Source organism: Rhinatrema bivittatum, chromosome 4 (assembly GCF_901001135.1).
Source record: "Rhinatrema bivittatum chromosome 4, aRhiBiv1.1, whole genome shotgun sequence".
Lineage (NCBI taxonomy): Eukaryota > Metazoa > Chordata > Amphibia > Gymnophiona > Rhinatrematidae > Rhinatrema > Rhinatrema bivittatum.
Window position 1 is genome coordinate 45470575 of NC_042618.1, and position 14252 is coordinate 45484826.

The window sequence follows — 14252 nt, forward strand, 5'->3', positions numbered from 1 at the left end:
GGTGGTTACTACCCTGAATCAATTAAGCCTGATACTTCCACTGGAATAATATCCAGCGCAACTCACTGCTTCAACAGCAGGGGGGAATAAAGAAAAGAGGAATTATATTCAGACAACAACCAACAAGGACTGAATGGCACAGGCTGGGTTAAACAAATAAGCGTGGGAGTAGCTTGCTTATTTCAGCAGTTACTTCTCCTAACCAATTAAGCTAGATACTTCACTTAGATGCAGCTCCAGCACTGCTCTCCTCATTAATGGCTGGGTTGGAAGGTAACTAGAACCAAAAGTTACTAATAAGGGCCAAGAGTAACATATAAGTATGAGAAAAAAAAAGTGTGTGAAAGCTTGCTGGGCAGACTGGATGGGCTGTTTGGTCTTCTTCTGCCGTCATTCTATGTTTCTATGGTGTATTGGTTTTCTGGGACTCAGTGTAATATTTACAGTGCTGCTTTTTCACAGGTAGGATTCTTGTTGTTTGAGTCCTTGGTGTTACTACTTTTGCGTTATGATAGGTTTGCTGTATAGATTTTGAGTGTCTTTTTTGCAGGGTTTTGTGTTAGTCCATAATCTGTCTGCCAGTGGAAGGTGTTTACTATGAAGTGACAACAGAATTTGAAAATAGTTTTTTGTATGATGAGCTGTAAGGGAAACATCCAAGCTCCATTGTTGGGGGAATTTCTGTGGATGCGCAGAGTTACAGAACTGGAGGTGCAGGATTTGTATTGACATTCTGTCCCTTCCTATATATTCCAGACTTCACTCCCATAGCCATATAGAATTAGTTGAATGAGGCTATCAAATAATTTTAATAGTAGTTTTACTAGAAGTGTGAAACTGGCCAGCTTTTTTAAATTACGCAGAAGTCTTTCTTATTAAGACTTTTTTTTTTTATAGCCAATTTTAAAGCAAAGGGCCATGCTGTGGAAGTGGGTGTGATATGAGAAAATGTCATTTCGACCCCCTCCCCCCCAATTCTTCTGTTTAGAGACACCACTGATTTTCTGTGACCTTAAGCATTGAAACAAGAAGGATGGGAGGGTGCTGGAGAGGCACACAAATGCATTGGCCCCCGGACACCCTCGGTACGCCACTGGTTATAGTGCCATAAGCCTATGTTTGCATCTAACCGGGGCTTTCTCCCAATTTACAACACTAGCCCCCCAATCTAATCCATATTGTGCCTTCCTCTTGCACGTGTACCTAGAGTCTGGTCACCAGGTATTGTTATTGTGAAATGACTGAGACTTCCCTAACCCACCCCACCCCCAGGGGGCAGTGAACACTGCATCTGCAGTATCCCCAGCCAGCATATGAAGCAGAAGCCAGGCTCGGGAAGAGAACCTGTGTCTACCGCATGGCAACGTGCAGCGTTTGCCACTGCCCCGCCGGGTCATTCCTGTAAAGAGTTTTTTAAATTCTTACGCATTCATAGCCTATCTTGCTTCTGCCCTGTCTCATTTTATCTGCAGAATTCTCTGCACTCAAGAAGGCTATGGCCGGGAGTGACAGGATAGGGATTTAGCTGCATCCTTATTATCTTTTGGCTGCTGAGAGAAGCAGTTGTTGAAATATGCTGCCTACTACCCCAGCAACCTGAAAGGAAGCCAAAGCTCAGGATTTAATGAATTGCATACAAATGTATAAAACGCTAGGTATTCCCAGCCAGCCCGAGGAGCAGGAACCGAGGTTTCCCATATGGCAGTGCGCAGCAGTGCCACCAGATCTGTCTCCCCTACTGCCAAGTTATAATTAATGGTGTAGAAAAGCAGTATGGCAAAAAAAGACAACTCCTTAGATTTTCCTTTAGAAAGCTGCCTTTCTCCAGCTAAATAGCTGTCACTGGTTTGGCAGCTGGCATTGTCTTTAACAAGTACTCTTGGTTTTGGTCACTTCTCCCAAGTTCTCTCCCCTGGGATTTCAATGAATTGTTGCATGGGATTTCTGTGCTCTGCTGCTTTAACCTTGCACTAAATGCATCTGGCAATTTAAACTCTAGAGCTCATTTAAATATGCTGTGTCTCGTGTTGAACGTCTTCCAATAAAGAATACTACGGCAGGGTCCTCGACTCTCGCCCTCCCTTGGGCTGGGCGCCCACATTTATCCAAAAGCATAGAAGTTGTCTCTGTGGCCTCATTCTTTTCAAGCCAACGTGGCAGAGCCGCCAAAACATTTTATTGCTGTTTATAATTCATGGGGAATGCAGCTTATCAATATTGTTTATGCTCCTGTGAAGTGCGCAGGCATCGTGGATCCTTGTTTACTGTGGAACAGGACCAGTTTACTAATTGCTTCTGTAAATAAGCTGCTTAACCAGTCAGGTGCCGTAACGCTGGGTCTTGTAGCTCATGGGTCAGGACAAATATCGCTCTTTCGTATTCAGTTAGCTGCTGAACGGTTTTAATCGTTATTTGTCAAATAATAAACCTAAGCAGCATCAGATGGCTAACATTTGAGACCAAACCAAAGGCAGGACCGGTTATATATGTTACGTAAGTACGTTGAGCACTAAAGCCTGTTTTAGAACCGGCACTAAATTAGAAGGTCGGCTGCACGCTGTCTAAATTTAGTGCAGCACAGGCCACCATGTGCATGCGACTGTTGGAGCCCACGGTTGCTAGGATTCGTGAAGAAGTAAAAACTTTGTAAAATCAGTCCAGTAAGTGCCATAAGAAATCTCCCTGAAAGCCTTACTCTTTATCACCCCACTGTGCGTTGTTAATGCGATGTTAAGAATTGACAGTTTTGTTCTCCTGACAAGCCCCCGGTTCCTGAAAGGCACACAATTCATCGGCAACAATAATTACCAGACGAGTTTAGCTCTCATGACACAGCACTACCACACTAAATGATGTCAGCACAGAAGCGAACCTTTCGTGTGACTGAACTAACTAGATTCCGCAAAATATCAACTTTTCTGGGTTTCTTGCTCTGTTCCTTTTTGCTTTTATTTCCTAGATTTGCCAAGATATTTTTAGTTCTTATATTTTGTATACCTCCCCGGAGTCCTCACTAAATTGTGCATGCTGTCTGTATGCTTTCCACATTATCTGTACGAGGCCTGCCTGTAGGTGGCTTTGATAAGGGTTCATAATCATGGGAGTGGCTGAGTATTGAAACGAATACATTGCATTGCAATATTAAACTGCTGTAATAGGTTTTGAATCCTTTGTGCTGGAAAAGCGTGAAATAAATATATGAGGAGGGCATTCTCCAAGATTTTTCATAGATTTTCACTTGTCTATATACAATATTAGTAAGGAACACTCTGTCTGCATGGATGCTATGTTAAGAGCCCACCCATGACAGGTGCAACTCTCCTCCTCCTCTACAGTCCCATTTCTTACGCACTTCCCACCTCTTCCCCCCCCCCCCCCCAGTCCCAGCTGGACCAGTGGAAGAATTCTATATCACACCACTACTTAGGAAAGAAAGATCCTTTTTGGAATGTATATGGCTGCAACATAGGTCAACGGCATATCACAAATCAATCACAGAATATAAACAAATATGCCATCTAGGATCCCAAGTACCCATAGGGTCACCAAGCTTTTGCCTGCTCAATTTGCATTCACAAACACTCACAAGCCGATGCAATACCGAGTGCTCGGGCTAGTGCACAGGTTAAGCCATGGTTGGGTGTGCGTTTTGAAAGTGTGTCCGAAACTCCCGATGCAATAAGGGATCCGTGCATCCAAAATGTGTGTCCAAACCAGGGCGTAGCTAATAGCGCTCATCACATGTAATGCCATGTTGATGAGGCTATTAGCTATTACCCCCCGATGTAAAAAAAAATAACTGTTGCATCCAACGCGCGCATTTTAACCCTTTAAAAATGAACACCAGCCCCCGAGCCTGCTTTTCTGTGGTTCCTCAGAAAGCAGCAATGTGAAAAAAAAATAAAAATGTCTTGATGGAAAGTTGAGCGTCCGTTTTTTCTAACCTGTGCACAGCCACGTCTCCTAGATGCCCAATGCTGAGGAGGCTCTAGGGACGCACAATTTCCTCTAGCGCCTCCTATTTAACGCAGCAGCTCATTGCCTACTGCATCGCGCGCCCGGGAGAGGTGGATGAGTGTGCTTTAGGAAAGCGGGCCCTCAGTCAGGAGCACCCATTTTTTCCACGCAGATATTGCATTGGCCTGGCAATAAGCATCAAGTTGCCTCGGGGATGGTCATAGAAGTCAATTTCCTTTTCACATTCTGCTGTCCGGGATGGCAGACCATCAAAGCTTCACCCCTCAAGTTTTGCTGCAATTCACTCCTTATTTATACCAAGGAAACACTCTGTGAGGTGTGAAGAGGTCCTGGTCCATAAAAGAGCAGGAGTCACTTATGAACGTGCATCATCATTTTCCGATGGTGAGCAGGCCAGGCTTAGCCGTCAAAACCAAAGACTTGATAGGCAACTCCTCTCAGCTGTCACTCACCCATGCAAAACAGGGACAGGAAAACCAATTACTTAGTATTCCCTGCCTAACCACTTTAAACGCAATACTTGCTGTATGCCAGTGGACATGGTCACTCCCAATGAACTATTCCGTGACTGATCGGAGCACTCCCATCCCACCGTGCTGCTCCCAGACTGCCTGCAAGCTGTCTATGTATGGGCCGGAAAACCTCCCAAAGAAAGAGGCTGGAGGGTGGGTGGTCCATGTTTATACTGCAGTCTCTGGTCTGCCCCCCCAGCCTTCACTCCCTGGCCCTGAGCACTGCCTTGGTTGTGGCCCTCCCCATCCTTATATGGGGATGGGTCAGCACCTTGTTTTTTTATTTTTTTAAATCCATAACTATTATAGTAATTGCTATAAAAAATAAAATGGCTAACACAAGGTACACGCTGGTTCCTGTGTCATATGGACAGCCCAGATCAGGAGGGGGAAAAGAGTCCATGCAAGGCTGGAGAATTCCCTCCCCAGGTAGACTTGTAGGGAGAGGCTGAAGGCTCTGAATATGAACACCCTGGAAGAGAGGAGGTGCAGGGAGGATATGATCCAGACCTCCAGATATCTAAAAGCATTTTACAATTCACAAATCTTCAAACCTTTTCCATTGGAAAGGAAACAGTAGAACTAGGGGTCACAAAATGAAAATCCAGGGAGGAAGACTCAGAACCAACATAAGGAAATATGTTTTCACGGAGAGGGTGGTAGATGCCTGAAATACTCTTCCGGAAGAAGAGGTAAGAATGAAAATAGTAAACAGAATTTAAAAAAGCATGGGATAACCATTGTAGATTCCTAAAGGCAAGTGGATGATAATGAAGAAAAGAGTGCATGGGGGTAACCAGCAAGGAACGGCAGTTAATACCCTTAACCAGTAGGCATGGGTGATTACTATCCTTAACCAATTAGACTTGATGTTTTAGACAAAACTGCAACATCGCCCTCCGCTTTGATGGTGGAGCAGGGAAAAAAAGAGGGTATTGGATTCTGAAGACAGTCATCGCTCGGCCCCGACTTTTACAGTCTGGGGTTCTGATACGCTGACATTGGGGATAAAGCTTCTATGGCCAAGTCCAAAGCAAAGAATGTGCAAGCCGCATGGTCTGAATTAGCAGGAAGGCTGCGCACCATGTAAAAATGTTGCAGTAATTTTGTTATGAGTTTGACAGTTGCTTGGTCTTGCTTGTAAGTATACTATTCTTTTTATAATTTTTCTTTATTAAATTTAAAGTTAATTCAACACAAAAATACAGGCAATAATGTGATAGATTCTCATAACATTTCAAAGAATACAACAAGGAAAATTAAAACTATCTGCATCATCATCATCATCAACCATTATGGTTGATGATGCAGTAAGTATTATCCTTAACATAAGGCATGGAAGTAACCTGCTTGGAGAGGCAGTAACTTCCCTTAAAAGACACATAGGGGCAGATTTTAAAAAAGTACGCCCGCACGTACTTTGTTCGTGCACCAGATGCAAACAAGAGTACGCCGGATTTTAATAGATACGCATGTAGCCGCGCCTATCCTTTAAAATTCGGAGTCGTCGCTGCAAGGCTGTGCAAAAATTTGGCAGCCTTCGTGCGCTGAGCCGCGCAGCCTGCCCTCCATTCCCTCTGAGGCCGCTCCAAAATTGGAGCGGCCTCAGAGGGAACTTTCCTTCCACACCCCCCCCCCGTATCTTCCCCTCCCTTCCCCTCCCTAACCCACCCCCCCAGCCCTATCTAAACCCCCCCTACCTTTGTTTGAAAAGTTACGCCTGCCTGAGGCAGGCGTAACTCGCACGCGCTGGCTGCGCGATTCCCCGGCCCGGGAGCAGTTTCGGGAGGCTTCGGCCACGCCCCCAAAATGCCCACGGGCTGGAACCACGCCCACGGCCCCGCCCCTGGATGACGCGCTGCCGTGACACACCCCGACATGCCCCCCCCAGGAAAACCCCGGGATGTACGTGCATCCCAGGACTTGCGCTTGCCGCCGAGCCTATTCAACATGGGCTTGGCGCACGCAGGGGGAACTTGGGGCAGGTTTTTGGGGGGGTACTCGCGTATCTTACGTGTGTACCCCTTTGAAAATCTGCCCCATAGGATAACCTGCACAGTGCAGTAATTACTGTCCTTGGAGGACACTTGAGGGTAACCTGCACAGAGCGGCAGTTACTGTCCTTGGAGGTCACTTGATGGTAACCTGCACAGAGCGGTAGTTACTGTCCTTGGAGGACACTTGAGGGTAACCTGCCCAGGGCGGCAGTTACTGCCATGGGAAGCTTGCTGGGCAGACTGAATGGACCATTTAGTCTTTTTCTACCGACAATACTATGTTACTATGAGATTGAGCATGGGAGGGGGGCAAGAGAGAGAGAGTGAGCATGAGGTTGGTGATCCCCTCCCAAGCCCCAGGAATGGAGACACAGGATCAGAAAGAATGAGAGCTCAGGGCTGAAGAGTTCCCTCTCAGAGGGGCTGATGCAATACAGTGCGCTCAGCCGAGCGATCTGGCACCTATGGTCATGTAAATGAATTAGGGTCTAGATTTCATTGACAACAAAACACTCTCTCCACTAACAGGCACATTGTGATGCACCACTAATCCTGCTAAAAACATACTAGAACCTTTATACAAACGGCCATACTATAACAGCAACACCCTTACTTATGAGAGGGAAGCACTACAGGCCCTAGAGAACAATACACCTCCTACTGGACAAACATAACAAACTATAGATCCCTACACAGACACTACATGTTAACAGAATCCTTCAGTGCAGTCATACAAGCAGGCTGATCCTTACCTGATATAAAATAAGGGCCCACAAATTTGATTCAGAAACATGCAGACAAAAACCAAAATGGAAACCACAGTGCAACACGGGAAAAAGAGAAATAGAAATGCAACATATATAGATTTAAGAAATGGTCATTCGCAAAATATGACACATTTCTCTCTTGTTAAACTGAAAATAAAATATTATCTTTTCTACCTTTTGTGTGGGCTGTTAATTTGGTCCTGGTCTCTTTTGGGTCTTCTCCTAAGTTCTTTTCCAAGATCTCCTTCCCATTTTCTATTTCTGCTCTCTCCTCCTGTCTTCTCCCTTTCCTTTCCTACATCTTTTTTCAACGCTGATCTTTTCCTTACATCTTTATTCTTGATTTTGCTCTTTTTTGCCCTCTAATCTCAGGCATAACATTTAACCCTCCTCTTCCTCCTCTAATCCTCCAGTCCTCAGTCTCCCTCTTTTCACCTCTCACCTACCTACCAGCTTTCTTTATCTCACCCCTTCCCATTCCCTCCATCTTTCATGCTTCCCCATCCTCTTATTCCTTTTCTGTTTTTTTACCCATTCCTTAGTCCCCCATTTCCACCTTCTGTACTCAAACCCAAACCAATCCTCATCTACCTACCCCTGCCTCTCTCAGCTCCAGCTCCCTTCCTTGTCACACTTTTCCTCGTTGGCCTCTTTGTTCTACCTCTTGCCCTCTACCGAGCCTTCTATTGCTCCTCTTTCACTGCCTTCTGAAACCCTTTCCCACCCTCTCTCACTTCACAACATCAAACTCCTTTTCCACTGCCTCACAGACTCCCTCCACTATTGCAGGTCATCACACTCTCATTCATACCTTTCCCAGCTCATCTAATACACCCCCACTCATACTCACTCAATTGCCATGTTCCTGCTGTCTGCCCCAAATGACTACTCAGTGTCCCTGCTCTCGGCATCTCCAAGTCATTGTTCTGCTTCCCCCCTCCCACTCTATCTCAGATTCCCTGCCCTCCCGAGTCCCCACATCCCCACTCACTGAGTTCCTGCTCTTCCCCTGCTTTTCCCACAGTCGCCAAATCCCTGTTCTTCCCCCTCTCCCACTACCCACTACCCCCTCTCCCACTTCCCACTCTCCCACTACCCACTATGTTCCATGTAAACTGCCACACGGCGGTAGTTATTTCAGTTACCTGTGAACCGGAGTGATATGTATTTTATACAGGAACTTCCGGTATATAAAAACCAAAAATAAATAAATAAATACCCAATATCTGAGTCCATGTTCTTCACTGCTCTTTCTTCCTAACCCCAAATGACATCCTTGTTCTCCCTTGCTCTCCTACTCCCCAGTCCAGTTTTCCCCCTGCTCTCCCACCCTCCCAGTCCATTCTTCCCCTGATTTATCCCACATTTCAGTGCCACCATCCCCACCTGAACTCTCCCATAGTCCCCATTCCTATCTTGCTTTCCCACCCTCCAATGCCCCAGTCCCCCCCCTGATCTCTCCCCAGACCTCATTTTTCCCTGCTCTCCTGGTCTCCTCTCTAAACCTATCTTCTCACAGATCCCCACATCCTTTGTTTGGCAGGCTCCTTGTAGTATTTATTTATTTATTTATTTATAGAGTTTATATACCGGAGGTTCCTGTATAATATACATATCGCCCCGGTTTACAAGGAACAAGAACTATCGCTACATTTAGCGGTGATAGAACACCTCTTCTTCCGGCTTGTGGTTGAATTCTCTGCCCTATTTTTCAAAGTGCAGGGCTCAGTCTTTCGGAGTCTCATGTGGTTCAACAGCAGTTTGAACTGCAGGGGTCAAACTGCCTACCCTAGGCAGATTTGAAGCTCCAGGGAGGAAGACTCAGAACCAATGTTAGGAAGTATTTCTTCACAGAGAGGGTGGTGGATGCCTGGAACGCACTTCTGGAGGAAATGGTGAAGACCAAAACTGTGAAGGATTTCAAAGGGGCGTGGGATAAGTACTGTGGATCCATAAAGTCTAGAGGATATGAATGAAGAGAAGAGACATGGGGGTGGCTTGCGCAAATGACAGCTACTACCTGGAGATTAATACCCTTATTCAATAAACAAACTCACTGTTAATGCGACTCCAACATTGCTCTATGCTTCAACGGCAAGAGGAAATATGGAAATAAGGATTTGCATTCACAAAAAAGCGGGGGAGTAGCTTGCTTGTTGCGGCGGTTACAACCCCAAACCAAATAAGACTGATACTTCACTTGGAATACATATCCAGTGCAGCTCACTGCTTCAACGGCAGGGGGGGGAATAAAGAAAAGAGGATTTATATTCAAACAACAACCAACAAGGACTGAATTGCACAGGCTGGGTAAACAAATAAGTGTAGGAGTAGCTTGCTTATTGCGGAAGTTACTACCCCTAACCAATTATGCTAGATATTTCACTTAGATGCAGCTCCAGCACTGCTCTCTACATCAATGGCGGGGGTGGAAGGTAACTAGAACCAAAAAGTTACTAATAAGGGCCAAGAGTAACAGATAAGTATGAGAAAAAAAAAAAGTGTGAAAGCTTGCTGGGCAGACTGGATGGGCTGTTTGGTCTTCTTCTGCCGTCATTTCTATGTTTCTATAAGCTGAAGGATCTAAACAGGTATACACTAGAAGGAGGAGGTGCAGGAGAGATATGATACAGACCTTCAGATACTGGAAAGGTTTTAATGATGCACAAACTTCAAACCTTTTCCATTGGAAAGAAATCAGTAGAACTAGTAGGGATGTGAATCGTTTTCTGATGTCAGAACTCGGGGGGCCCCCAAACCCGATAGGAAAACCCCACGAAAATTTTGTGGGGTTCTCTTATCATTTTGAGGGGGCGGGAAGAAAGGGCACACAAAAACAACTCCCAAACCCACACTGACCCTTTAAATTTAATTAGTTCAAATCCCCCACCCTCCCGACCCCCCCAACATTTTTTTAAGCTACCTAGTGGTCCAGCGGGGGTCCCGGGAGCAATCTCCCGCTCTCGGGCCATCGGCTGCCACTAATCAAAATGGCGCCGATGGCCCTTTGCCCTTACCATGTGACAGGGGCTATCTGTGCCATTGGCCGGCCCCTGTCACATGGTAGGAGCAATGGATGGCCCACACCACACACATACCTATTCTCTGCAGGCAGGCTCAAATTCAGACACACATACACCTTATCTACCCTAGGCAGGCTTCCAGTCACTCACAGACACAGCTCCATCATCCTCAGGCAGGCTTCCATTCACACACATATGCACCCATCTCTGCCCCCCAGGCAGGCTCCCATGAACACATGCACTCCCAGGCTCTCATTCACAACTGATACTCATTCAAGGCAGGCAAGGTCCATGGGTTTCTCTTCCTCCTCTTCTGCTACTATTACTGCTGCAACTGCTGCTGCTGTGATCCGGAAAACAGCAAGCGTTGCAGACTGTAGGAATACTTTCTGCAGCGTCTCCTCATGCTGGCCAGCTCCGCGGTGTTTAACTCTCGTGGTGTTAGCTATTCCTATATGCTCATCTTGCAATATACAAGATCAGCCTATAGGAAGTGCTAGCACCATGAGTGCTGAGCACTGCGGGGCCGCAGATCAGCTCCTTCTTCTTCAGGCCAGTGGGATGGGGTACACTGTCAGCCACATGGGCCTCTCTCCCATGCCATTGCATGATTTACACACCCGGTAGTACCGGGCTTGGTTTCCTTATCCCATTTATCTTAATTGACAGTATAGATGATACATTCCCCATCTGGTCAATGTAGAAATAAGGGTCAACAAGCAAGATATGGGTAATATTTATTTTATGGGACTAATTCGGCAAACATAATACTTTGCCCATTTAGTCAAGTAATTATAGGTCATATTCCTTGCTAAATGTTTATATGACACAATCTATTTTTCTTATTCTACTTGCTCCCAGTTTCCACACACATTGCCTCATCCATGTTTCTCCAGTATCCTTCCTGAGGATGGAACATATATCTGGACTATTATAATAGCTGACTGTTACTCCTTTTTTATGCATAATATTTCCTGAATAATGAATAATTCACATATTTACTAATAAACCAAAAGACTGAAACTGTGTGGGAGCACGGCTTCTATCAATGGTATATCTAATGTTGACTGCTATCAGTCCCAACCATCCAATTTTATCTGTCAGACAACATGGGGCCAATATTCAACCAGCAGATAGCCGCATAAGCAGGTCTTACTTGACTAGCAGTCACTTATCCGGTTATCTAGTTAGCTGGATAAACGTTTGGCAGGCAATTGGCAAATCGAGCTCAATATCAGCTCTAAACTTAGACAGGTAAGGCTTATCCATCTAAGCAGCGCTTTTAACGGGGATATTCAGCTTCATAACCATACAACTGAGTATCCCATCTAAGTTAGCCGGATATAGCTATCTGGCTAACTTAGAGACACAGCTTGCTTTTCAATATTGATACCCTTATGTTTTGCTTTTACTGTTTTTGGTATCTTGGGTGGAAAATGGTTGGATCTTCATTTTTTCTAAGTATGAGAGTCTCATTAGATAGTTCCCTCCAGTTTAGTTGCCATTGATCGGGGTTATGCAGCTGTTAGTTGGTCCTGTTACATTTATTTCTACTCTCCTCCTAACCCTTCCTGCCATTGTCATACACAAAACCTTATATTATCTTCTCTCTCTCTCTACCCTAGGTTATCTGTTCAGTTCATATTTGCTAGACCTTCTCCTCTTCCCTTCTAGTTTAACCAGTCCATTAGAGTCCCCTTACCCCCACCTCTGCTTACTAGCCCTGCAGCTGGTCCATACAATTTCAGGATGGTAGTTATCCAATCCCTGGCATACAAAAGTTGAGAAACATTGTAGTAGACAGGTTTCTATCTCAGTCCCATCACATGGACCCTTCTCTGGTTCAAATGGAATCCATCAAAGTGATGCAAGCTTTTCTCTCAAAAGGACTTCCAATATGGAAAATAGTCAAAATCTGCTTTCTGGCTCTATACTAAAACAACGTAACACCTCCCTTTTTCTCCTTCTCTCTTTTCTGTGTATCACATTACACAGGGCAATATTTCCAAAATAATTTCTTGAGTTCATCACTTTTATCTTGGCAAGCAGTTCCTTATAATCCTCTACACCTTTCTATACAATTGGCATGACCGTGCTCCACGATCCCTTGATCTCTCTCAGCCCCACCTACTCATCTTGTACTTTTATTCTTCTACTTAGGGAGTCGGTAAGGACCAGAAAAAGACAATCTCTTTTTATTAAACATTTCTTTAAAGGAAGTTTACATCAAGAGTAAAATATATGTGATGCTTCACGTTTAACGTGATGTTTCATTTAAATGAAAAAAAACGTGATATTTAAGGCTATATGAGAACATAGGATAGTTATGACACATCTATTCTGATTGTAATTCTGTTCTTCATATGCTTGACTAGATTTCATCTTTTTATAACTGATGTCCTTTGTGTGTGGGAGGGGGAGAGCATCAGTGTCATGAAACAGACTGAGATGTTGACTTACTTTCTGGCAGCATACTCCTGGGAAAAGCATTTTCATGCAGAAAGCTAGGGGAGGAGCAGTTTAAAAACAGGAAATTAACTCTTTTTTTTGTTTGTTTGTTTTAGATCTTGAAGGATCATACACTAGATTACCCTTGTTCCTGCTGATTTTGGTTTGCATTTTGCTCATCCTGGCTGTGTTCCTGTGCTGTATCGGCACTACTCAACATTTCAAAGCCTTGGAAAAGTTTCATTCGCAGTTCATCATCTGCCTTCTTCAGATAAGGCAGGCTGTTTTCAGCTGGTGGACTTGGTTTATAAGACAGTAGCAAAGGTTTGGTGTATTTTCACATATAGGACCATGCATTGTTTCCAGATAATGATTTTACCTCATTCAATGTAATGTAACTGTATCAGAGGGAATGAACCACTATATATTAGAAACAGAAGATCATTAAGTATCTGGAGATACAACCAGAGTGCATGAAGATTCTGTACATAGGTCTTAGGTGCCACCTGGATGATCCAGAACATCTTCTAATCCCACCATAATCTGCTACCTGTATTTGTGAAAGCCTACAAACTCCAGAAGGATGCTACTTTTGGTACAATTAAAGTATTAAGAAGACCACAGGCATTAAATCTGAGAAATTAGGACCATACCCAACATACCCAGGTTTAAGAAATGAGGTCCATTCTTATAATGGTATATGCAAATCAAAGCTATCGAAAGTTGCTAACCCCAGGAAAAAAAACAGCTGTGTTTTCAAACCAGATTTCAGAAGACAATAGACTGCATAGTCGGCTTTTGAGATGTGCAACTGCGATCCATGCAACCGCACAGGGCACTGGGGTTCGGGGGCACCGCTATGGGGTTGCAAGTGACACCCCAGTTTTATACATTAGATTAGGCAGGAATAAACCAAATTCCTGCGACATCCAGTGTAGCCATCAGACACATAATTCCCGGCTTCCATTCATCTCTCCACCATCGTTTGTGGAAGGAGTCATGTTTCAACAAACATCTCCTGCTGTCATTAGAGCCCATGCCATAACTGTGAGTAAGGGGGGCTAGCATTCATCCCCCCACCCCCAAAAAATTTAAAAGGGCCATGATCCAGCGGCCGCCAGTAAAGTCTGGCCTATTGGCAGCTGAAGATATAACAAGGCTGTCAGGCTGCAATGGAGTCCATCCCGCAGCAGCCAAACAGCAGAGAACCCTCATGGCAGAGCCCATTCCACTGGTGGCTAAAGAAGAGGCTAATTAGAGAAGTGGAGGCCCTGAGCCTTCATGTGTGTGTGTGTGTGTGTGTGTGTGTGTGTGTGTGTGTGTGAGAGAGAGAGAGAGAGAGAGAAAGAGAGACAGAGTGTGTGTGTGTGTGTGTGTGTGTGCGCGAGAGAGAGAGACAAAGCTTTCATGTGTATATGTGTGTGTGTGACAGAGTCTCTATATGTATCTGTGTGAGAGACAGAGCTTGCACATGTGTGTGAGAGAGAGAAAGAGCCCATGTGTGTTTGTATGAGAGAGACAGAGCCT

At 44.8% G+C, this 14252-nt stretch overlaps 1 protein-coding gene across 3 annotated transcripts in view; it reads left to right on the forward strand.

Annotated features, from left to right (window-relative positions):
* Positions 1 to 14252, forward strand: part of LOC115089772 (nutritionally-regulated adipose and cardiac-enriched protein homolog) — a 73593-nt gene that overhangs the window by 51272 nt on the left and 8069 nt on the right. For 2 of the 3 annotated variants that reach the window (XM_029598063.1, XM_029598064.1), the window contains one exon: positions 12842 to 14114. The exons of the other annotated variant lie outside the window; for it this stretch is intronic. In XM_029598063.1, the coding sequence (XP_029453923.1) occupies positions 12842 to 13044 (203 nt within the window). In that variant the 3' untranslated portion in view covers positions 13045 to 14114. Of the gene's footprint in view, positions 1 to 12841; positions 14115 to 14252 lie in introns of those variants that run through there. 3 annotated transcript variants of the gene reach the window in all.